Source organism: Apostichopus japonicus, chromosome 9 (assembly GCF_037975245.1).
Source record: "Apostichopus japonicus isolate 1M-3 chromosome 9, ASM3797524v1, whole genome shotgun sequence".
NCBI classification, from domain to species: Eukaryota; Metazoa; Echinodermata; class Holothuroidea; order Aspidochirotida; family Stichopodidae; genus Apostichopus; species Apostichopus japonicus.
The window spans coordinates 24,489,351-24,515,584 of NC_092569.1; the positions used below are offsets into that span (position 1 = coordinate 24,489,351).

At 35.4% G+C, this 26,234-nt stretch overlaps 2 protein-coding genes across 9 annotated transcripts in view; both read left to right on the forward strand.

Annotated features, from left to right (window-relative positions):
* Positions 1-26,234, forward strand: part of LOC139973273 (cell adhesion molecule CEACAM5-like) — a 178,505-nt gene that overhangs the window by 34,456 nt on the left and 117,815 nt on the right. The window lies entirely within an intron of this gene.
* LOC139973275 (uncharacterized) lies at positions 275-25,079 on the forward strand. Its single transcript, XM_071979840.1, has 7 exons — positions 275-492; positions 14,935-15,008; positions 16,367-16,684; positions 16,976-17,050; positions 18,728-18,799; positions 20,396-20,425; positions 22,501-25,079. The coding sequence occupies exons 1-7, from the start codon at positions 467-469 to the stop codon at positions 22,626-22,628; spliced, it is 723 nt and encodes a 240-aa protein (XP_071835941.1). The 5' UTR covers positions 275-466; the 3' UTR covers positions 22,629-25,079.

Consider the following 26,234-nt stretch of genomic DNA (forward strand, 5'->3'; position numbering starts at 1 on the left):
TCCCTCACTATAGGGTAAGGTAGAGTTTACCCTGCTTTTACGGATTCAACTTCTGTTGCCACCACTTTTTGGGGTAACCTAAATTTACCTCTTAAGGTGGTGAAATGTTTCCCTTTCTTTAAGAGAAATGTGAATGTTCCTTCATAAGAGAAATACCTCCATGTTACCTAGTGTGGAAAATCTGAGATCACACCACAAAATGGTGGCAGCCTAGTTGAACCCACTATTTGATAACATATTTTTTGTACAGTGTACGTAGTACCATAAGCTATTATCCAACCAGTTTTATTATGATTAACAAAACACGTCGCTTGTCAACCACACAAATATGATCAAGAGAAGCTTGACAGTATATTTTTATTATTTGTGACCAGACTTAGACAATACAGAGGAACTTTGCCGAAGAAAACTGGATTGCCAAGAAAAGACATTAAACCTGAGAAAAATCACCTTCCGCCAGCCTGCCATGTTTCGTTCCGTGTCATACTATTGGTAAGCCTACCGAAGTTAAACTGTGCTGCTGTCATGCACAAGAGCGTTTTTTTGTAATCGAGTGTCAGTGTTGTTCAATAACTAGCACGATAAAGACACACGCTTCATGTAGCCAATGTATTGGCAATCAGGTTTATGCATAGTTGTTGTGGTATAATTTTTGTATCGCTTGGTTTTTAGACTACTGTGTTATTCTTTCATAAAAGTAAGCCAGCCCAAGTTATGCGTGCGTGGCAACTTACATTCCCATATTTCGTTGATTGTGTAGGTAATAACGTTAGCCTAGCCAAGGTCCTAACAGTACAAAATTGCATAGCCAATGCAATGACGAGCCTAGACCTAGTCAAAAATATCACAGAACTGGGTATTCTAAAAGACTTTGTTGGTGTGTTGACCAGCATACACGTAGTACGCTGTACAACGCTCTTATTGTACCCCACAGTGATTATTGTTCTGTCGTCTGGACTACGGCGACGAACAAACTGTTTGACCGGGATCACGTTCTCCAAAATTGTGCAGCTAGATTAGTCCTTGGATGTGGGTCTCAGGATGTGCATGTTACAGATATTTTAGCTGTATTGAAGTGGCTAAATGTCCGACATCGTGCTTTATATTTTAGGAATATTCTTATGTACAGATGCGTCCACGGCCTGGCCCCAGATTACCTTACTGATAATACTATTCTACTGAGAGATAGCCATTCTTACAGAACTAGATCTACCTGCTCTAATAATATTTTAATTGCTCCTGTTAGATCTGGGAATGGTAAAAGGTTAAAGGTCCTTTACATTTTCTGGAGGCAGGTCGTGGAACAGTCTTCCCACAAATTTGAAATGCTTTGCCAAATGTTAATAATTTAAAACGCAATATGAAAACTTATATATTTTATTTAGATGTCTGATATTTGTTTGTCTATATTTTTGCCGTCCTTTGTGTGCGTTTGGCTGTTTACCGTTTTCTCCTGCATATTATTGTATATGTATTATTTAGATGGCTCCTCTGAGCAGGACTAACCTCATTAAAGATGGAAATAATAAAATTTAAAAACAATATGATAGGAATATTGTAAAGTTAGTCAAATGATTAAACATAGCGATTTTGGTGTAACGCCACAATGATTTTGAGTAATTTAGGTGATATTTGCTTGGTTTGACTGTAATAACATTACTGCAAGTTCCAAAAATCGTGCATTATTGTTAACTTGTATATGCAGTAAGGTCTGTCTCACATTAAGGGCTTGATTCAACCAGTAAAACCAAGTGTAAAGAAATTTGAAGAATGAGTCAGTGCGCTTAAAACACACATTTTTCCCCTGAGCGATAAATAATAATGGTTACCATGGAACTTAAAGTTAATAATCAATGACTTGTCAAAATCCTAACACTCACAAAACAAACACATACAGACATCGATTACTTAGACACAAACGTCCATACAAAGTGTTTTCAATTTAAGTTCAATGAGGTGTAACTGAACTAAATTCCACTGAAGTTAACAAAAGATATTTACAAATCAAACGGTTTTCACATCAGTGACCTCACAAGGCTCTAAACACCTTTATTCTCGTGCATTGGCCAGGCATTTCATATACATCACTTTGTAAGAATTCCCATATACCAATGCACTGATTTTTATAGTCCAAGGTTAAAGATATACATTGCCTTGAAACAAACGCCAAGGGCTTTCAGGAGAGATGTTTGACTTAACGTCTTCTGTTAAATTATCACGAAAGGTTGTTGTGGAGAGATCCGTGTCCCTCCTATAAAGAGAACGCACGGCTGTGCAGGATGAATGTTCATGCTTGCTAGGTAATGTTCCAAACTGATTCTCTCCCAGAGTAAAATGAAAATATAGTTAGATACTATATTAGCCAATGTAGATGTACGAATTCAATTTGCCCCTAAAGTATCACATTTGTTCATTGAATAAGATAACCCCTCCACTACACCGCCCCCTTCAACCAGGGACAACCAAAATTCAAGTTAGATTCCTCTAGCATGGAGTATATTGGAGGTTATGTTTTGTGGGGGAGTTACAATGGTGATGAACACCCGAAACCCATAGCTGTACAGTAACTACTGTCCATGTCCTGTAACATATGTTACCGTGTTACGAAAAGTAGCAATTACTGATGCACGGTTGTGGGACTTGAACAGTAGTTTCAGTAGCAACATTTAGTGTGAGTTAAGTAATACGATTAAAAAATGAGTCGTATTTAGTCGTTTTATGCTATAAGTAGACCTATTGATATGCCCGAACATGGCCTTTATTCGCTCTCGGCATGACGAATTGGCGTAATATAAAGAGAGGTGTGAACTAGAATCCAGCGGAACCGTACATCCTTTAATTCATCTCATAGACATTGTCATCTTCTAACTCCTTGTCCTTCGCGCAGTTCTCGCACAGTTGTCGGGCATGAAAAATAGCTGCAGTTCCAGCTAGGAGTATCAGCTGTAATTAAATATCAATGGTTATGTAAAATGTGCAGGGAAGCACATATATTCCTCTTTACAGACAGTTCCTGGACCAGTATGTAATTGTTGAAAGTTTATCCAATATCATCATAATAAATTTAAAGGAGCATATTCATGTTTGGTTTATATGAAGTGAAACATCATTATTCCATCCGATGACATTGGACATATGCACTGATAAGGAAACATCCAATGCAGAAACTTTGCTCTGGTGTAGCTAATTAATACATATTCTACATATGAAACATGTTGTAAAGTGTAATTTAAATTTGATGGTACTGACAGAGGAGTTATCCATCACACATCAGTTATCCATTGTTAGTAGAGTTTGCACTAAAACATTAATGCAAGATTGACTGAACTTGCACAGTTATACACGATACTGGTCTACGTATCCTCATCATTTACGTATCCTCACGTATCCTCTACGTATCCTCATACGTATTTCATAATTTTCTGTATCATATACACCAACTGATTGGTGCTTTTGACGGGAATTTGCTAGAAGACTACCCTCACAGTGTCTTGCACCATTAATTTATCATTTCCGGATACTATAAGGAATTTATAAATTGTTTAAATTTTGCAACGACGCCTTGCGGCGTTCGTCTGTCTGACGGTTCATTGAAATAGGCTCGACAAAACATTAAAGGATGGGTGAATTAAAGGAGTGTAGTGTGAGAGTTATGGACGATTAATATGAAGTCAAGGATGTGCTGAAATCAATCATTAACGATATTGGGAACGGCAAGATACTGAGCTGTGTGAAGTCATCTGGAAACTGGATAATAACTTTACGAAACAAGGATGGTGCAGATCTATTAATAGAGACAGGTATTGTAATGAACGACATCACTTGCAACGTCTATGGAGTGTCAAGGTCATTGTTAACTGTGAGTTTATTTGGTGTTCCCTCCTACATTGACGACGATGAACTCTCAGAAAAACTACTCGAATTTGGCTGTAAACTTAAAGGGAAATGGCACCACAACACATACCCGGAATATCCCAATATTGAAAATGGGATTCGCTACATACGACTGGAACTACCAACCGTATATAAAAGTCTACCAAACGCAATGACACTGAATGGAGTACATATGAGACTAAAGCATAATGGACAAACCAGGGTATGTAATTTATGCTTGGAAAATGACCATATTATGCGGAATTGCCCCAAATGTGTATGCAGGGAATGTAATTCACAAGGTAATTGGGAAGCGAAATGTCCACAAGTAAGATGCTTTAAATGTAACGATCTAGGACACAAAAGTTTTAATTGTCCACAAGCCGGAGATGCCAACAATGATCACCATGGTAACGGTGACTCAGCAACAGGCAGAGACACTGTAAGCCCACCTAAGCATGCCAACGTCCAACACAAAGACCAAGCAAAAGATGAAGCCATGGACCAGTTATCCCAAAACGAAAGGCAGCGCCTTAGAGACCAGCGAGACTAAAAAGAAGCAAAACGAGAATACAAAGACACCTTAACGGGATGAACAAAGACCCACCAAACCAACCAAAGAGGATACTGAAAATACAAAAGCAACTAGAGGAAACAAAGCGACCGAAGCCACTAACTCCACCGGTAACAAACAACGTCAGATGAACCAACCACGGAATTACCTCAACAACTGAAACGAAAAATGTCTTATGACGAAGGTGAATTTAGAACTGTTAGACTGAAGAGAAAGTCATTCATTCCAAATCTGCGAAAAGCCAGGAACTCGCAACCTCGCTAAATAATCGATATTAATTTAATGGATGATGTTTGTGAGGACTCAAATGATATCAGTGTTCTTTGTGAGTATTTTGACGTAGATTCTTATTACAGGTTACCTCCAAATAATTGCCTATCTATGTTCCATTTAAACAGTCGCAGTCTGAACAATAATTTCAACGAAATAAATACCTTTATTTCACTACTAAAGAATGAATTCTCTGTACTTGGCTTCACCGAAACGTGGCTAAGTGACCACCCATCACCTCTTATTCATATGAAAAATTACAAAATTATAGAAAAACATCGTGTTAATAGAAGGGGTGGCGGTGTCTGCTTATATGCGCACAATGGTTTAAACTTTAAACACCAACCAGATCTATCAACATTTAACGATATCATAGAATCCTTATTTATTGAGGCAAACTTGCCAATTTCTAAAGAGAAAATAATTATTGGTATTGTTTATAGACCTCCACATGGTTCTTTAGAACAATTTTATTACAACATGCAAAATATTCGTACTACCATTAATCAGCTAAACTGTACTTCCTATATTATGGGGGATTTTAATATTGATTTGTTAGATGAAAACAAATCACCAGAGTTTCTAAATAACCTTTACTCAAATGTTTTCTATCCTACAATATCAAGACCAACCTGAGTGAACAGTACCTCTTCAACTTTGATTGACAGTATTATAACTAATAGTAATTCTTAACTTTCATCAGGCATTTTTGTAACTGATATCACTGATCACTTTCCAGTGTTTGTCAATGCCCTCGAGACTAATCGCCGACAAATTAATCCCATTTATGCACGTAATTACAGTGATAATTATATAAAACTTTTCACTTCTGAAATTGGGGAAACTACGTGGGACAATGTCCTAAACGAAACAGATGTTAATATTGCTTATAATACATTTTACTATTATTTCAATACTACGTATAATAGTTGCTTTCCTACTCAAGTGTTCAATCCAAAAAAGAAACGTACTAATAAAAACACCTCTGGATCACTAAGGGCATTTTAAAATCAATCAAAAGGAAGAACATATTATTTAGACGTTATTTGAAGAATCCTACTGAACAAACTAAGTCTATTTACAAAATGTACAGTAATAAATTAAACCACGTTATACAATATTCCAAACGATTATACTTTTACGATAAATTCAAGCAGAGTAGATACAACGTAAACAGTAATTGGAGTACAGTTAATGAAATTCTCAATAAAAACGGTAAAGACATACCATATCCAGCAACATTTAAAAAGGATGATTGCAAAATTAGCAATGATAATGACATCGCTAGCAACTTTAACAAATACTTTGTAAATCTTAATATTATTGATTGATGCTATGTTGGCCTAAGTACACCGAGCGCCAAAGGGCTCTTGATATTATTTAAGTTTTTGAGGAATTTTCCAAAGAATTACCGGTCTATCTGTTCGCAAATACAACGATCTATCAGCCATACAATGAGTCAGGGCGAAAAAAAGACCAAGAGGTAGGCCCCCGGGCAGCCAAAAGAAGAAAAAGGATTCCGACAGCCAACGCCCAGACCTAAGCTCTAACCTAACCTTGGGCCTATGCTCCAGCTTACCACGTTCAGATGACCCACCTGCCAGTGTCAACGATAATAATGGAGACACTACCGGTACTCCTTCTGATAATTTGAACTCTGCGATAGAAAGAATTTTCCGTGAATTGAATACTATTCGCTCTGAATTCCAACGTGCCTTCGAGACTCAGGAAGCCGCACTGAACGATTTAAAGGAGCAAAACGTCGATTTGCGAAAAACATGTGAGCGCTTCGAAGCCAGAATCACTGATCTGGAGGCTTCAAAGGATCTTCAAGCGACACTTTTAAACAAGCAGGAACGTTTCATCGGTAGAAACAATGTTAGAATCGTGGGGATCAAAACGGAAAACTCCGAGGATTGCATTAAAATCGTTAAAGATGTTCTCTCCAAAGTCGGGATTCCTGATTGTCGTATTGAACGAGCCCATCAAGACGGTAGGGTTGTCACCGGGAGAGACAGACATATTTTGGCAAAGCTCTCTTTCTACCAGGACAAATTAACCGCGAGGAGAAACCAGAGACATGCACTACAAAATGAGGATTATTTTATAATCGATGACTTAACTCGAGATGATCTGGAGGAGAAAAGGAAGTGGCAAAAGAAGGTGTCAGAACTGTATCAGTCAGGTACAAAATTACATTTTTCTGGAGACCGCTGGCGTTTGTCCAATGGCAAGCTATATAACTTTCATTAATTTGGTGCCTGTGGTTATTCTCGTTGTCATTACTGCGGACATCGTACTTGTGAACTTTCCTTTAAAATGCCTGTTTATTGTAGTCTGGAAAATTATTTACATATTCTATTCGGCCCTACTAGTGTCCAGTAATCATCCGATACTTACGCGAATGTGGCGTATTTTTTCAACCGGACTGAGACATTACATCGTACATATCTCACGATGTTTTTGCGATTTATCCGATTGGATTGACTTTATTTTACCTTATTTTTTTAACTCCATACGAAATTGTTTACATATACATAACCCATTATTTATCTTTACGGAAACGGTATACACTTTTTACGTTACATATTGTACTGTGCTTGATATACTAGTACTGGATAAGGCTGATTGTTTATATACATCTCAATGGAAACGAATCTAAAACTTACTCTTTCAACGCCAGGGGACTTCGACAAACAAAGAAAAGGAGACAATTATTCGCATACCTTCACAGACGCAATGCTGATATAGTCATGCTTCAGGAAACACATAGCTCTTTATCGGATTTTAAATACTGGCAGAATGAATGGGGTGGACGTATTGTTTTTTTTTTCTCACGGTTCAACAACTAGTCGAGGTGTATGTATACTATTGAATCCCCGCTTAACCTTTAAAGTTCTGAAGGAGGCACCCGATGCACTCGGAAGATTAGTAATACTTGACATTCAAACCCATCAACGTATATACACAATCGCCAGTATTTATGCTTAAAATATTGACACACCTATGTTTTTCACCAGCATATCGAATGTTTTAAATAATTTTCAGGGTGATACCATTATCTGTGGAGGAGATCTTAACTTTGTTTTTAACCTAGACCTGGACAAAATTGGCGGAAACAAAAGAACTAATTTCAAAGCGCGAGAAAAATGCCTAGAGTTAATGGATTTACATAACCTTATTGATATCTGGAGAGAACGAAATCCTTTTGTTAAAAACTATACATGGAACTCCAATGTAACACCAGGTATACACTGCAGGCTGGACTACTTCCTTATATCAAGACCGGAAAGTTATGCAGTTACTGATAATTGTTTTCTCCCCTGGCATTCAATCCGATCATTCATTTAATCGTCTATCAATCTCCACCCAATTAGTTAGCAGAGGCCCAGGCTATTGGAAACTAAACAACTCGCTTCTGTATGACCAAATCTATATTGATCTCATCAATGAACTAATTCGTAATGGGCTAGAGAAGGATACTGAACAGGACCCTACACGGAGATGGGAGATGTTAAAGTTTAACATTCGTAAGACTAGCATGACTTTCACGAAAAATCGGGCCAATGAGAGACGGGCAAAAGAACATAATCTTATTAATAAAATTGCCGAGCTTGAACAACATTTATATCTGGAGGAATCAGTAAATGTACGTAATGTATTTAAGGAAGCCCACAACGAACTTATGTTACTTTATGATTATAAGCTCTGAGGTATCATCATCAGGTCTCGTGCACGTTGGGTGGAAGAAGGAGAAAAAAAAACTCAAAATATTTTTTAAATTTAGAAAGAAGGAACAAATCACATAATTCGATTCAACGACTTGAGAAAAGTAACGGTAGTAGTGCAACGGACAAGGACGGTATTCTCGAGGAGATGAAGAATTTTTATAAGGAGCTCTACAGCTCAGATGGATGCATTCCCGATCCTTTCTTCAACGGGCTACCAGACCAAAATATCGATGTACAGTCTTGTGACGGTGTCCTTACTCTAGATGAGTGCTACCAAGCTCTATCAGCAATGCATAACGACAAAGCCCCAGGCAGTGACGGACTATCTGTGAACTTTTACAAAACTTTTTGGCCTTTAATAGGGTAATTGGTAATAGATTCGTTAAATTATGGGTATGATAAACGGGAGCCTGGCGGCGGAACAGTCAAGAGGCATTGTGACATTAATTTTAAAACCTGAGAAGAGTCCTGCCATTTTACAAAATTATCGGCTCATCACACTCCTGAATACTGACTATAAAATTGGCGCGAAAGCGATAGCTCCTAGATTAAAATTTGTTATCCATAATATCATTGGTCCTCAGCAGACCGGTTTTTTGAAAAATAGATTTATTGAGGAAAACATTAGATTTGTCTTAGACTTAATAGAGTATTGCTCTCATCACGAAATCCCAGGGTTTTTGTTTCTTGTAGATTTCGAAAAAGCCTTTGATAAGTTAGAATGGTCGTTCGTTAAAACAACTCTTTCATATTTCAACTTTGGTATAAGTTTTGAAAAATGGATAGATGTTTTTTATAGTAACTGTCATATTTTGTAACAATGGTTATTTGACGGGTTTCTTTCCACTTCAACGGGGAGTCCGTCAGGGATGCCCATTAAGCCCATATTTATTTATCTTGGTGGCCGAGGTATTTGCCATAAAAGTACAGAATAATGAGATTATTAAGGGTATTAGAATAAGTAACACAGAAGTAAAAATTATGCAATATGCCGACGACACCACACTTTTTCTTGATGGCAGTGTGACCACGATTACGGAGATGATTCGTATTTTTAAACAGTTAAAAGAAGTTTCAGGTTTGTCTATGAATATGTTCAAGTTTATTCTTTTTCCACTGGGCCCATTTAGTAATCATATTCCAGCTGCATTATATGACTTTAATATAACTATTACGCATGGACCAGTTCAGATGCTTGGGATCACTTTAACGGATGATGGCAATAATCTGTTCCGGCTGAATTATCAACCGAAACTTTCTAGACTGAAGAATACCTTGAGTTTATGGTCATCTAGAGATTTGACCCCTATAGGGCGTAATATCATTGTGAAAACATTTGCTCCGTCGCAACTCGTTTTCCTCTTTATGGTGTTGCCAAATCCACCGAATAGTTTCGTAAAGGATTAAGAAAGTATTATATTCGATTTTATATGGGCGGGAAACCCCAATAAAGTAAAGAGGCTGGTCATGATTAATACTATTGGCAACGGAGGATTAAAAGTTACACACATCATCAGTTTTATAAACAGTTAAAAGTGTACCTGGATTAGGCGATATACAAATGATATAAACGGTACTCGGAAAATGTTTTTTGATATGTATTTGAAGCCGTTTGGGAAACAGTTTATTTTTCATTGTAACTGTGCTAAGAATGATGTGAATAGTATAAGAAATTCTTTCATTCGTCAAATAGTCTATGCCTGGTGTGATATTTCATACTCTACTAAAACAGACAATTTCGGTAACCAAGTCATTTGGAACAATTCTCATATTCGTATCGACAACAAAATTGTTATGAATCACATTTTAATGGATAGAATTGTAATTTATAGTAGTGACCTGTTTGATGAGCATAATAAGCCGCTAACTTTTGTAAGGCTCATACAGGTTTTTAATGCTGATATACCTTTTACTTTGTATTGGGGTTTAATAAGTGCAATTCCCCAGTGGTGGAAAAGGTCAGGTTGCCATTGTACTGATGTTATGAACAACAATACTCTCATGTATTTTAATGCCATTCGGGCTAGCTCTATCTCTCAGCATATCTATAAAATGTATTTAAATCGTTTATCAAAAGTTCCGACTGCAAGAGAGAAGTGGAGCTGCTCCTTTAAAGATCTGACCAAAAAAGACTGGGACAGGTTTTTTTTAAAGATTCCATACTACATTGTATTAGATGCAAAGCTCCAATACTTTCAGTTTAAATTTTTACACCGTATTATTGCAACAAATAAACTTTTAGCGTTGATGGGTAAAAATGATACAGAGGTCTGTTCCTTCTGTAACAGAGAAACTGAGAATATCGAACATCTATTTTGGGACTGTAATTTTACTGGGTCTTTCATATTAGACGTAGAGAATCGGTTGTTAAAGCAACAATTCTTCTTTTCAAACGAAATATTTTTTCCGGGTACGGAAATGGATATAGTCACCCATATAATTTTCTTATAATACACATGAAGTATTATATATATGATTGTAAGCAAAATAAGAACTTACCAAATATTTGCGATTTTTTCTATAAATTTAAGTTTGCAATTGATGTTGAACGTTATATCCAGTGAGCTGTTTGATGAGCATAATAAGCCGCTAACTTTTGTAAGGCTCATACAGGTTTTTAATGCTGATATACCTTTTACTTTGTATTGGGGTTTAATAAGTGCAATTCCCCAGTGGTGGAAAAGGTCAGGTTGCCATTGTACTGATGTTATGAACAACAATACTCTCATGTATTTTAATGCCATTCGGGCTAGCTCTATCTCTCAGCATATCTATAAAATGTATTTACATCGTTTATCAAAAGTTCCGACTGCAAGAGAGAAGTGGAGTTGCTCCTTTAAAGATCTGACCAAAAAAAGACTGGGACAGGTTTTTCTTAAGATTCCATACTACATTGTATTAGATGCAAAGCTCCAATACTTTCAGTTTAAATTTTTACACCGTATTATTGCAACAAATAAACTTTTAGCGTTGATGGGTAAAAATGATACAGAGGTCTGTTCCTTCTGTAACAGAGAAACTGAGAATATCGAACATCTATTTTGGGACTGTAATTTTACTGGGTCTTTCATATTAGACGTAGAGAATCGGTTGTTAAAGCAACAATTCTTCTTTTCAAACGAAATATTTTTTCCGGGTACGGAAATGGATATAGTAACCCATATAATTTTCTTATAATACACATGAAGTATTATATATATGATTGTAAGCAAAATAAGAACTTACCAAATATTTGCGATTTTTTCTATAAATTTAAGTTTGCAATTGATGTTGAACGTTATATCAATTCAAAATCAAGTAAGTGTAAGAAAGATAAAGTAAGTTATATTCAATTACAACATGCATTTTCTGAATGCCCAGAGTTGTTCCGTTCTTGAAATTTCATTAAAATATGTTCTATGCAAGAATTGTAGGATGTGATTATAATTATAACAATATGTATATGCTATATTAAAATATAAAATATGCTGAATAAATGGAGAAAAAAAAAAGATTAATATTAAACTAAAAGCAGAACTTTTTTACATAATAATGACAAGGTATGCCATTCCATATTTGCATATCCAGTAACAGTAGAAGAAGTTTTAAAAGTTGCTCACACAAATGTGAAACCAAACAAAGCAGCAGGCTATGATGACTTTAAGCCAGGTATTATCAAACAAGTTATCCCATACATTATAAAGCCTTTAACTCATCTCTGCCATATTTCTTTTAACACCGGCATTTTCCGGATAAGCTTAAAATAGCAAAAGTAAAACCAATCTTTAAAAAAGGAGACCCCAGTCATTTTGAGAATTACCTCCCTATATCTTTATTGTCAGTCTTTTAAAAAATTATTGAACGATTAATGTTTAATCGTATATACAGTTTTCTATGTAAATATAATATTCTTAATAACGAGCAGTACGGATTTCGTCCCGTGACCATTCTACAGAATTAGTTTTAGCAGATGCAGTCAACAATATTTATAGTAGTCTTGATAAGAATAATACCTGTGTAGGCGTATTTCTCGACCTATCCAAAGCTTTTGACACCATCGGTCACAAAATATTACTAAGTAAATTATCTTTTTATGGTATCAGAGGAACAACCCTAAATTGGCTAGATAGTTATCTTTCAAATAGGTACCAGTACACTTTATATAAAAAATTTAAATCTGAACTTGCTAAAATCGTTTGCGGAGTTCCTCGGGGTTCTATACTAGGTCCACTACTATTTATATTTTATGTCAATGATATCGTTAATGTCTCCGATATTGCTAAAACAATATTATTTGCCGACGACACAAATATTTTCTTCGATTCCCAAAATCTACTCTCATCACATTAAACTGTTTCTACTGAACACAATTAAATACAAATACAAATCCTGACCATGGCCTCAATATCTAGTGAATATCATGGGAAAAAAAGATAAAATATAAATTAAACAAACTACATTTTATGTGAAATATATTAAGAAAACGATTTAATGAATTAATAAAGAAACACTTACACCGTCAATTATGTTACTACTTGTAAAGGGAAAGCAATCAGTCTCCTTTTAACTATTACAGACTATTTTACTGTGCCTTCACGACAAGAAAGCCATCCACTTATTTATTTACCTATAGGGACCAATTTCCTCATATTTTCAAACTTCTCTCTTGCATCGCAATATTGTACATACAGATCTGGTATTACAAACCACCACTCCACAACTTTACTAGACCTAAATCAAAGTGTGACTTAAAGTTTGCAGGAACCAATCTAATTCACTAAGTTGTTCTTTGTTAGTTTTTGTAAATAAAGGATTAATAAATTAGGCAATTAATTAAAGATAACTTTCCCAAGATAAATGTTAAGTTAACTTACATGTCACTTTTGCCACCAGCTAGCTAAGATTTGATATCACCAACTAAGTATTTTTTTGTCTAGGGTAATGTTGGACCTACACTACTCGAAAGACATTTAGACACTTGTTAAGTTAAAGTTATTATGTTGTTTCAGTTTGACATGTTTACATGCGTGTACTGTTGGGACATTTTGGCATGTTATATACATGCGACATGTCATTACGTTGCTGTCTAACAGACCTGGGACGTGACGATTATGTTTTCGTCGGCCGAATGCTCATAGCCCAACGTTTAACGATGTTTCCGTAAACCTTCCTCGAATGTTATAGAAACTTTGATTAGCTATCACTTTCAATCCGACTTGTTCTACCAAGTTGGGCGTAAATGGGCCCAGGTATTCGTTCTACGTCAGAGATATGTTGCAGCGTCGAAGGCGCTGGGCACCTTGACGTCTTACTGTATTTTTTGTTTGTAAAAGGAATACTTTTTATGCGCAACAGATGCGGTACATCGTAATTACATATAAATGTCGATAGTTCTCTAACCCCTAATCCATATTTCTTAATTTTGCCTGAATTTTTGTTTCATTCTACCCTAACGGTTCTTCATCTGTACCACGAAAGAAAAACTCAATATCTGAAAAATACCGCAAATCAGTTTCACGGAAGGAACATCCAAGTCAAACGAATTCTCCTCGCCTAACCGCGCAAGTTATCTTTAGCATCAAGTGGTTATACACCGACACGCTGCAAAGACATAAAGTTGCCGGAGGTTTACGATTAAAGACGCGCGCATGAACTGGTTCTACCTTTTTATTCTTAAGAAGTCATCGACTTATGGCGTTCGACACTTTACAAAATCTTTGTTTGTCTTGGATGTTCGTCAAAATTGTTTGGTTTGGTGTAAGTTTTCCTCTAACCTTTCACCTGTCGATGATGTTTGACCTCAGTTACTATTTCAATCACTTATTTTGATAGTACTTGGACTTCCAATTATACCTGGTTGAAGGTTTTTTGTCAATTCAATATTTCAGTATTTCCCTTTGGATATTAACCAAAAACATTTTTCTTCACTCAATTTGACCTCGCACGTTTGGCCTTTCGTTCTGACGGTATGCGACATGTGGTACCTTCATACTAAGTTTAAAGAAATCTGGTCAGTCATTCAGAAGGAGTTTTTGGCACAAAATTGTAGAGCAATGTTCCAACTGCTTTCCTTCATCAGCCTTCCCCATCCCCAACCCAAGCCATGAGTAGCTTGCAACTACGTCACTGCATATACGGCAGCAAATTACTTTTTTGCAGCTTCAAAAATTGGAAAAACACTCTCTCTTTACGTAGATTATGAATTATGCGAACAAGCACACTGCTCCTGTAAGGGCACTGTTGCGAGAGAATGCTGATAGTCTACAACAAGGAATAGCATAAAATCAATCTTGCAGCGACAGTGATTTTTATGTAGCCAGTTCACCGGCCTCAAGACTTAATAACTTCCCCATTCCCATGGCAACGTTGAAAGATTACCTATATATCTAAACAATTGTTAAAATGTCTGGACCCGAGTGCTACAGCACTGACAACACACAAACATAACTATGGAATTTTAATTCTGTTTCCCTACTTTACTTTTGGATTTTAATTTTTTTTTTTTAGGTACCGTATGGGAAATCAACGCTTGGTCTGGAGTTTAGTGGTTACACTAACTATCTCGATTCAGTCATCCCACGGTAAGTCTGATGGAAAGGTCTCACAGACAAAAAGTTCATTGTACATATGTTACATGACTTACATGACTATGACATGACTTTTTTTCAGTGCTCCAGTAGCATCGAAAAGGGGTTTAATTTCATTAGATTTACTCATTCTTCTTCCCTCAGATTAGTGTGATTAAGATGTAAAACTGATTAAGTTCAACCAATTGTAAAGTAAGTTGCATCACATGTAGAATGTAAAACGCTAGCAATATAACTTATTATAATAGTGATAATTCAAATCAGAGCTAATAGACTCGATACAGAATTACAATGATGGGATATGTCGAACAACAACACACCTACAAAAATATTAATTTGGTGCCAATTCAAATTACGGCCAAGAAATATCCAAGTATAAACAACGGACACCGTCTAGACATTGAGCATGTGCGATTATAATGTGAACAAGTGCGTCTATAATTGAACATGTGTGTCTAGAATTAGAAAATGTTTGGTTAACTTGTAATTGTTCTAGAACAATTGAATGTAGGTAAAAAGAAAAAACAATTTTTTAAATATAATTTATTTAGATTTGAGGCATGAGAATACACGAGTGGCCGTGCACGTTCCCGTTGATACAACAAATCAGTATTAAGGAGTTAACAAATTACATGAAATATACTCATGACATTATGTTCAACGAGTTAAAGATTTCTTGTGAATGAAAGCACATCTATGGGACACATCCCAGCCATTTGGAAGGGCTTTGTGGAATAGCTTGTCCCCCAGTACTGTGCTATACTGCTCAGTGGGTTTTGCCCAGCATCCTGTTGCTTTCATCGATGGATCTTTTCTCCTATGCAACCCTCTGTATTTTCAGTCACATTGTGAGTCCTTTAGTTCGAACATGTTTGCATTCCTGTCACTATAGAAAAGGGGAGGCGAAAAGAAAAAAGGCCTTCGTTCTGCATATATTTACTTTGCATTTCTCTTGGGCGGAGCCGTTGACTTATAACGAAATATCTTAGATACATGTGAACAGCTATTAACAGATTAAGCAGCTGCGGGAAACGGTAAGAAGTAGATTAAACGGATCTCATGAATCGTTTCTCCTCTTCTGTCCGTGATTTCTCTCACATTCAATCCTGGGTGCAAATTCACATTTTGTGATGCCATCTTAAAAGCAGTTAATGTCGTGTATGCCCATCAATTTCATAGAACTGAATTTCTAACTTGCTCTGCAATAAGCGTTGCCGTTTTCCTCGCTTCTTACTTGGAACCCTAATCTATATTAAAGCTGTGATTGGTACATTATGAGATTTCAAGATGTCACTGACGATGTATTCTCACTCTATTTCAATGTATTTCTCATCTAAAATTTCAAATCTTAGTGTTTGCAGAGAATCATTGCGCATCTTCCCAGCATGGCTACCTCGGAAAAGAAGGCATCATTAGTTGCAACATCGATCAAGGCATAGACAAAGTATATTGGTTTAATGAAACTGACGGCTACGACTATTCATTTATAAGAATGGAGGACGGACATATAAGTGGATCTGGTTACAAAAGCAATGAATACAACATATCACAAAATGGATCCCTTGTTATCAGGAATGTACAGTGCAAACATCAACAATCGTACCAAGTCACATTTCAAATTTCTGTCAATGAATCCGAAGTCAACTTGCGTGTTAACTTTATTGTTATTGGTGAGTAATTGTCAAGTTATTAATTACTTACAATATAATTTTACATATATATATATATATACATATATTTATATATATATATCTATATATATATATGTATATATATATATATATATATAAATAAATATATATATATAATTTGGTGTCTACTTCTAAAGTGTATGTGAAATTATAATGATGCATAGCATAACACATAATTTGACAACCGAGAATCAAAAAATACGTTTACTGTTTTTAATGTTAGTTAAATAGTAAATTCTCATCGCTATCCGCCATCACTCACAATTGCAGATACTGATAATTCATGCAATGTGACCACAGAGCCCCAATTTACTACTTCATACACAACGGAAACTACCAAACCAGGTAAGATCAAATATGACCTTATACCGAAATTGGAAGTGTGCAGCAGTTTATTGAATGCTCTTCTTTTAAAGTAATGATGTTTGATGAAGTTGGGGCTGGGTTCCTCCTCCGGAAGAAAAAGTGAAAAGTTGTAGGTCAAATAGGCATATTTAGACTATAAATTATGTCGGTATAAGTAGCCATAAAACGTTATTATAACACTAATCAAATAAAAGGAATGTAGCAACACTTGCACCTAGATTTCTTAATAATATTTACCCGTATCATGTAAAGAAATTATATGTTAAATATTCGATATGTTTCCACAATATATGCAATGTGATATACCGTACTAGATATTCTGTAAACCAGCGGTAAACCACGAACTAGCCAATGTTTTTAGCATTCGGTCTTGACCAATTGATTTTCACGATAAAGCGCAGTACAGTTTTACTTTGTAACTTTTTCTGTCGGCATTCAGTAAGGCCTAAACTAATGTTAAAGTTTTCAGCGATTTCGGAAACGACGGATCTGGTAACAAAAGCATGGAATACGACATATTAAAAAATGGATCCCTTGTTATCAGGAATGTTCAGTACAAACATCAACAATCGCACAAAGTCACATTTCAAATTTCTTCCAATGAATTTCTTGATTTGCGTGTTAACTTTTCTGTCATTGGTGAGTTATTGTCAAGTTCATATAAACTGTACATCCATGATCAGAATGGTGCCAAGAATCGCCTGAATTAATATAACACCACACAAAGTAATACAAAATGATCTCCTAAACACGTAATTTAAGCAAGTAAAGAGAATTCAATCTTTAAGAGTGCTCAGGGTGACCACTTCAAGCTGTTCTGATGAAAGTTAGCTCTGATAGAGTGAAATCACTCTCTTGTTAGACATTAATATACATGAAGTCATTCTTTGATAAGAGTGACTTTAACTTCTTTAGTCAGTAATGATCATCTTAAAAACACAAAGAACGAATTCTCATTTCTCGAAATAATGGTGTGTACATCCCCTATGATTGTTACTTGTATTTATGTGCCATTCAAGCTTAAATACAATGTTTATATTTCCATTTCCATGTAAAGCGAAATCTACCAAAACAGTAAGGTAAAAATTAAACTTCTGCCTGACTGAAAGTATAGTAACTTTATTAGTTCTTAGACTTTAAAACAAATCCTTTGAATATACCAATTAATGGATCGGGTCATCGTAAGAGACGTCTGTATGCTTGTCCGAAATATCAAAAAAACCTTCGGCCAACATAGTCAACTGTAATTGCCGAAATGTTGTGCCAAGGTGCTGGTGCTCCTAGGCGAACAGTTAGGCCTACAGTCATTTAAGGCTGGGCCAACATATTGCCTATAATATATTATTCACAAGTAATGGGAATTCAATCTTAAAGAGTGTTCAGGGTGACCACTATAAGCTGTTCTGAGTAAAAAATAGCTCTGAAAGAGTAAAATCATTCACTTTTGTTAGACATGAAGTCACCCCCCCCCCCCCTCTGATAAGAGCGACTTCCAGTTCTTTAGTATATTTAGGTCATCTAGAACACAACAAAAAAACGAATTCGCATTCTTTGAATGTATGGTGTGTACAACCCATAAGAATGTATCTCGCCTTTAATTACCTGTCACATATAAATACATACTTTTTTTATTTGCGTGTACATTTAAACCGAAAGGTCCGACGACTTCAAACAGCGGTAGCACGTTACCAAGTGAAGTGACCAGTATTGTACAATCTACCAAAGAAGGTAAGGATAAATATATATATATATATATATATATATATATATATATATATATATAAACCTTTCATGTTCCTTCCCACCATGTTCCATTCGGCTGAAAGGCATATATTTTATTTGTATTCATATATGTCTCACATTGATAAGAGAAACACGCCAAAGAGGTCAAGATTCAATGTTAATAGCAGAGACAGTACATAAGACAAATACTTGACGATTTCTACTAACTTTAATTGATCAAGGATGTTCCAATACCTGAATCCTTGAGTTTTAACAACAGGTGTATGCTAGTCCCATATAGCATAAACACTTAGGGCCAACATTGTCAAAATTGATTTGAAATGTTGGGCCACGGATTGCTGTATGGCGACTGCTCGTAGGGAAAAGTTGGGCACACAGTTGGTTCCAATGCTTAGCCAATATTTTGACTATTATATATTTTTGGACAAACGTTGGCAGATGGTTGGGTTAACGGCTGGACCAATTGTTGGATGTACGTTTCCTGCTTTTAGATTACCATGTGAACCATATCTTTCAGTAAAGATATGTTAAACGTTCTTGTAGGTTCACCATCAACGGAAGAGCAAAACGTTTTCTCCTGTAGTTCTTTCACAGAAATGAGATGTCCTTGCATGCTTGATATCTTGATTTATTACCATCTGTCGATTAGGTTAAGGATAGTTGGATAGCTCAAAGCAAACAAGACCGGTTTATGCACTGTACGTAAAGACAATTTGCAGAATTTCTACAAGACTTTAAACATTGATATCACAACCTGACATAACCAGATCAACAGATTATATATGTTCAGATCATAATTAACTAAGAATATTGAAAAATATCAGAAATTAACCAAAGACACCTCACATTTTCTTTGACCTTTAAAAACAAACTTTGACCTCCTACAAATAAGATTTTGAAAACTTGTCGACATAAGCCATCTAACATTGAACTTTAAAACTATGAAAGACTAGCTGAAGTATCTCGTTCCAGTTGGAAATCATGTAATGTGACAAAGGACCCTCTTGAAATTGTCTTATACCTTTCAAAATCAATTTTCACAGCTTCATCTGCAAAATGTGCATTCCTATGTAATGTCCAGATCTTGGAAATTTAAGCACCACTGTTAAAAAACATTTATTGTCTACTTTGGAAAGTGTATGTGACATTGTAATGATGATATGTAATAACGACGGTGTTCAATTGTGCCAGTGAGTTACAACCCGTTTGCTTAATGTTCGTGTTCAAAAGGCGTAAAATAAACATAGTATCACACATAATTTTACAACCGAGAATCAAAAATACGTTTACTGTTTTTAATGTTAGTTAAATAGTAAATTCTCATCGCTATCCGCCATCACTCATAATTGCAGAGACTGATAATTCACATATTTAAAGAAATTATATGTTAGATATTTGATATGGTGCCACAATATATATGATGTGATATACCGTATACAGCCTGTTCGTGTGCGAAAGGCGCAAAATAAACATATACTCACAAATCATTATAAAGACTAGAAACGAAATTACGTACTTAATGAAATTTTAAGGAATGTAATAAATGTTCATTGCTATACGCCTATACACTCTTAATTGCAGAGATCGAGCACTCACCGAATGATAAACCAGGTAAGAAAAAATATGAACTTATACCAAATTTGGAATTTATATCAATTTATTGATTGCTCTCCTTTTAAATTATGAAAAATATTAGTGATGTCATTACAGGCCTCTATACGGCGACAGAGATAATTTTATTTTTCCGAAAGCATAATTAATATTATATGCATAATTAGAATATCGTTACTCCAGTAACTTCTAATGAATTCAGGCAATTTATCTTACTGTAGCAGAAATAATATCATTTATAAAAAAAAGTTAAATGTTCATTCCTTAAAAAGAATTGCTTGCATTCTTTCCCATCATGTTGAGTAATATATTTCTTTACGGAGGTTAGGGCGTTACCAAAACTGTTGAAAACACCAAGGAAACATGTGGAACAAATTCTTTCTATTTACAATTGTTATAATTATTCATTCCTTAAAATAAATTCCTTGCATTCTTTCTCATCATGTTGAGTAGTTTATTGCTTGAGAGAGGTGTGGTCGTTGCCAAAGCGAAACCAAGGAAACATGTAGCACAAATTCGTTCTATTCGTCATCAAACGTGATAAGTGATTTTATTAGGTATTTGATAGGACAATTTACACATAAGCTGCCAATAAATAAAACGAAAAGCGATCGTAAAAGGAAAGATCGGGAACGTTGGGTAGTAATTCTCTAGACTCTATCACGCTACATATGCGTTTACTATCTTGAGTGACAACACTTTCTGGCTATACGGCAATACATCAAAATACCTTTGATAACAAAAAACTTAAAGAGCGACACCGCTTTTTTATTTGCAAATCAAATCCTTACGAAAAGTATGTGATATTAGTATTAATACCCATCACTTGAACACTTAATTTAAGGAAGTGCTTCTTTAAGTTGCTAACATTTGTAGTTAAGACTTTAACTGCTCGTGATGTATTGGCATGATACAGATGCTACTACTGTACCTACTACTACACTTCGTCCAGCACATACGCTATGATTACATACAATTACTTTAAGATAAACCTCAAATATACTACTGACTATTATTTTCAGCCTGCTCAATAGCTTCTAGTAAACTCCATTTCGTGATTGGAATGTTAAAAAGATAGCATGATGTGTCTTCAGTTTTATAGTCCTAACTAATCCATCTTTACAGGGATATGTTTCCATTATGCATCCCATAACCCAGTTGTTTCGAAGAGGTATCCTTGTCAGCTAAAAGCTGAAAAAATAACATAGAGTCTATAAAAAGGGATCGATTTCTTGGCTGATCCGCCAATCATATCTTTACTGAAAGATTTATCCTAAACATATTTCAGAATGTCTTCCTCTGCTACTTGTTAGCCTACTTATTGAAAGTGTTTTATATAGATTTTCAAGTTTTACTTTTTCTTAGTCTTGCCTCTCAAATATTGCCAGTACCTTCAGAACCAAAGTACATCTTTCTTCACACTGCACCAATTAGACCATATATGCAAAAGTCGATCTACTCAATTTCATCCACATGTGTATTGGATAGGGACGATTCAAATTTGCACTCAGAAATCGTGATTTCTGTGTCAGTGTGGAGACCATCTAACTCTGGACTCTAAACTAAGGAATTCTGGACCTTCAGTCCATATGTTACTTCCTCTTCTCTTCGAATCACTGCATCTACTTCCATAGTTAACACTACTGCAGATAATTCTAAACGTGGGATGCTCATAACCTTTACGGGTGCCAAATGTGATTTGGACATAAAATGGCACAATGAACTTTGCCATTTGACTTAATTGGTTTCAAATAGTTGACACAATCAAACGGTTCCTCTGGGGCATCTGAAAAATGGTGAATTTCATTAGTAGCACCCTCATTATCATCAATATTTCAAGTTTCCAAGTTACGACAGTTCCTTTTGCCAGTCTAGCCAATTTGTTAGATCTCCAGCTGCTAGAGAATCATCCCAACCAACATCCTTGTGACAAAGTCTCTGGTTAACAAGCTTAGCCCTTATGATAAGTCGTGCAGCCATTTCAAATAGCTAAGACCGATAGAAACACAATATGTAAATGGTTTGTATTACGATTTCACATTTCCTGCAACTGATTCTTCGCATTTTACCAACAGATGGGTCACATGGTCGAAAAGGACTTTGGTTTGCTTTCGTAGGTTTCTTGTTAACAATACTTTGTTCCATTTGTTTCACTGCATTGTGTTATTGGATGCACAAGAAAGAAAAAAAAAAGGCGCCTTAGAGAACCAGTGAATTCCATGCAAATAATGAAAGCAACTGACAATCAGGAGAAGTTTAAGGGCTAAAAGTTTCAAATGTTTGTACGAAGTTAACACAATTACTATTTTTCATGTGAACAAAATCTTTTTATGCAAGTTTTAACTTTTCGTATTCGATAAGTTTTATCTGTAAAACAGTCTAAATGCAATTCTGTACTATAATTCTGTAATGTAATAAGTCTTGAATGTCATGTTCTAACTCCCGTTACTTACTAGTACAACACAATCTTGTTACATGGCAATTTTCGTTGTTATTAGTTAAATATGACACCTTCAGCCAACATTTTATGTTGCGACGTAGTCTAGGCCAGTGTACACCACAATTAAAAACTATATATATTATTGTTACTGTTTTTATGAAATTATTTGGAACCAAAACAAGATAAAATCACAATTTCGTTCACAACATAGATGATTTGTCCATAAATTTTCTTTCTTTCTAAAACAAATGAAAGAAGGTGCTCTGAAATTGGAATGATGAATAATTATGTTTGAGTAGCGGCTGAAATTAAAATAATCATAAGAAGTTTCCAGTGGTTAATGAATAGAAAGAATAAGTAGTCATACATATTCTTCCCATGTCTTGTTGTACTTGTTGCATTTCTAATACACGTTCAAAAAAAGAAACACACCCGTCCGCCTGGAGTCACCATTCAAAGTATAGACTTAGATAGCAGATGCAGAAAAGAACCAGTTAAACAATAATATGTGATAACAATTTCTTAAACTGTCACTAAAATGTTGAAGTTTAACAACAGATGGATCAGATGGATTTACATATTGGTTGCCGTATACGCAGCTGTAGCTGGTGTAAAAGTAGAATCGTATGAACATTTTAATATATACAATATATGTACAATATATTGAAGTCCAAGGTAGAGACTTGAAGATAGCCGAAGAATAAGAAGTCTAAACAAAGCTTGTGCTAAGTTTTTTTTTTTGTAATCAGTCTTTTAATTCTTACTTTTCTTTCATGAAATTATTTTTCGTATTAAAGTTACGTTTCGATGCTATGTCTAAATAACAATTCTGCAGGTATTTATTTACCCATGTACCACCCCTGAATCCTCCATTACAGTTTTCTTTAAGTCACTGGTGTATCTACATATTTGCCATGCATTAACGTTTTCATTGTCATTATCACTACCGTTGTCATGGTTTTGTTGGTCTCATATGTATTTGTTTTGTGACATTTGACGCAGATCGTGCGTTTTTCTGCAGCAGTATTAATAATGACATCCACTCGTTTTTGTGTTTCTACACCTGTCTTCTTGTGAATTAACTTAAATTTTAGGGAATGAAACAAAGTCGTACATAGACTTAGGAGCCTGGATGATTTTCTATAGCAGGTTTTGCTGTTAAAAACAACAGGGTTGCAGTTTTGAACAGCTCTTGTCTAGACAAAAAGGCCTCAATCGCCAAGATGCATACATGCCTGTATTTGCGATAGTGAAGACTAAACAATCCAAACCTTTTTATTTTCTTGATTTTTAAACACTCCTCCAAAGGGACCAGATCCAATGAAAACAAAAGAAGAAGAAAAAAAAAACATATATGCGTATGACTATATAGCTGTATGAGTTCAGTCAACTCGGGCATGCGATGATTTCCAGAACTACTTAAGCATCTAACAAGGAACAGTTACGCTACGTTTCTCACCACTCCTATTATGTGATAATGCTATATTTTTCTATATATAATAATTTCTATTCAGGATATGCCGTTTTCTAAGACACTACGGAAGTAAAATCCTTGTACACGTGGCCGTTTGTCCACGCGCGTTGTGTGTACAGTTGCATACAGTGCTTGCTAAACGTGTATAACATGTTCAGATGGCTTAGCCACTCACGCATGACAAATGAGTTTGGCGGAGACGCGCTGTAAAGAAATAAACATAAAATTGCGATTTTATTGACAGCTCAGATTGTTATAGAGAAAATACGACTGTCCTATTGAAACAAAACATTGCCTTTGTAATCGTCATCGTCCACTTCATCGTTATCGTATTCATCATCATCATAACTGTAATTGAGAATTTAGATGGCTTCATTATGCACTTGAAAAATAAGAAAGCATAACCAACTAACAAAGAAGGGGATCAAAGCTGCTTACGATGATATATTTTATTCGCTTTAAAACGTTTTCAACTATAATATTTGTTTTGCTGAAATAATCAAATATAAGTGGGGTCATTACTTTTTTCAATGACAAACGTGTATATCTCCACCAAATCTCCACCAACATTGCTATTGTATGTTACAGTGAGTATAAATAAGAAATAAGAAGTAGTATTTTGCATGCATATTGATATGTACTGATTATTAATACGGTTCTGATATGTCGCCCTCTGTTAAATAATACGACGATGAATGTAATTGTGTGTATGGCAGAATAAAACGAAATGTGTTGTTTAATATTTATTATTACATTACGTAACTTTTGATACTTGCATTCTCTTGTATTGTGATATAATAACATATTGGTGATAGTGCTAATACATCTGCTCGTGTGCCAAAGACTCTTCTCAGCCGATTATGCAACGCAAAGAGACTTGCAAAAACAATACCCTGGGTTGAAAATTAATATGGTTGTCTCATACGTACAGTCATTCCTAATATTTACTAAACAAGCAAATTAGTTTTAAAACAGATTAAAGATGCCATATTTCCAATACACATCAACATTTTCGAAACAGACAGAGTGTATTGTACATTGTTCAATGAATGAAAATAAAGGTAGACTATATTTTATGCTAATGTGATTCACTTCATAGTTTTCGTGTTCAACATTTATCTAAACCAACTATAATCTACAGTAGCTCGGTCCCTAATCAGGTAGGCAAAACTCCAACTCCAACAAGGTTAAATTGTAAGCTATGTTTACATCATAAATTAGTGTTGACAATGTGACATTACTCTTAATGACTACAAAATAAAATAAACTCCAAAAACACGAATGGCCCTCTAAATCGGTATGCAGTGGAATGCCTCGTCGGCTCTGCCCGTTTAAAACTTAAAGTATTACTGTCGTCCGAATACTCTAGTAAAGTATACTCAAATAAAATATCATAAGATCCCGCTTGGCCCCCTTGTCTACTATAATACCATTCTATAGAGCTCCTAGATTACTGGACGGTCCAACAGGAACTATACATGGTGCGAGATGTAGGATACCCCATTACCTCGATCGTTACAAAGAGTAAATCAACAGTATCAACAATATATGAGTTGCTCTCTCTGGAGCAAAACTATTAGGGGGAGAAAGATGACCCTTTTAGTCTACCGTGTCGAGCAATGCCCAAAATTCCTATTCCCAGAGCCACTCTCTTCTCCAGTGCAAAAACTAAATAATCCACAATTTATTAAAAATCAACCGAAATGTAACCTGCGAAACACCTTTAGCTACATACCTAATGAAACTTTAAACCATACGCTTCGCACTTTAATTTGACAGACCCTCACTCATCCAAAAAAAAATCGGCATGCCAAAATAGACCTTTTGACTATTATTGTTATTATGATTATTATAATTATTATTATTGAATACATGATGATCTAGTTTGATTTCAG

What these genes read in the sequence shown, in the direction of transcription:
- LOC139973275 (XM_071979840.1), top strand. Translation starts at nt 467, where the DNA reads ATGTTTCGTTCCGTGTCATACTATTG. An exon ending in TGTACAATCTACCAAAGAAG is followed by an intron (nt 18,800 to 20,395) that starts GTAAGGATAAAT and finishes TCTTAATTGCAG; the next exon opens with AGATCGAGCACTCACCGAAT. An exon ending in CTCACCGAATGATAAACCAG is followed by an intron (nt 20,426 to 22,500) that starts GTAAGAAAAAAT and finishes TTTTACCAACAG; the next exon opens with ATGGGTCACATGGTCGAAAA.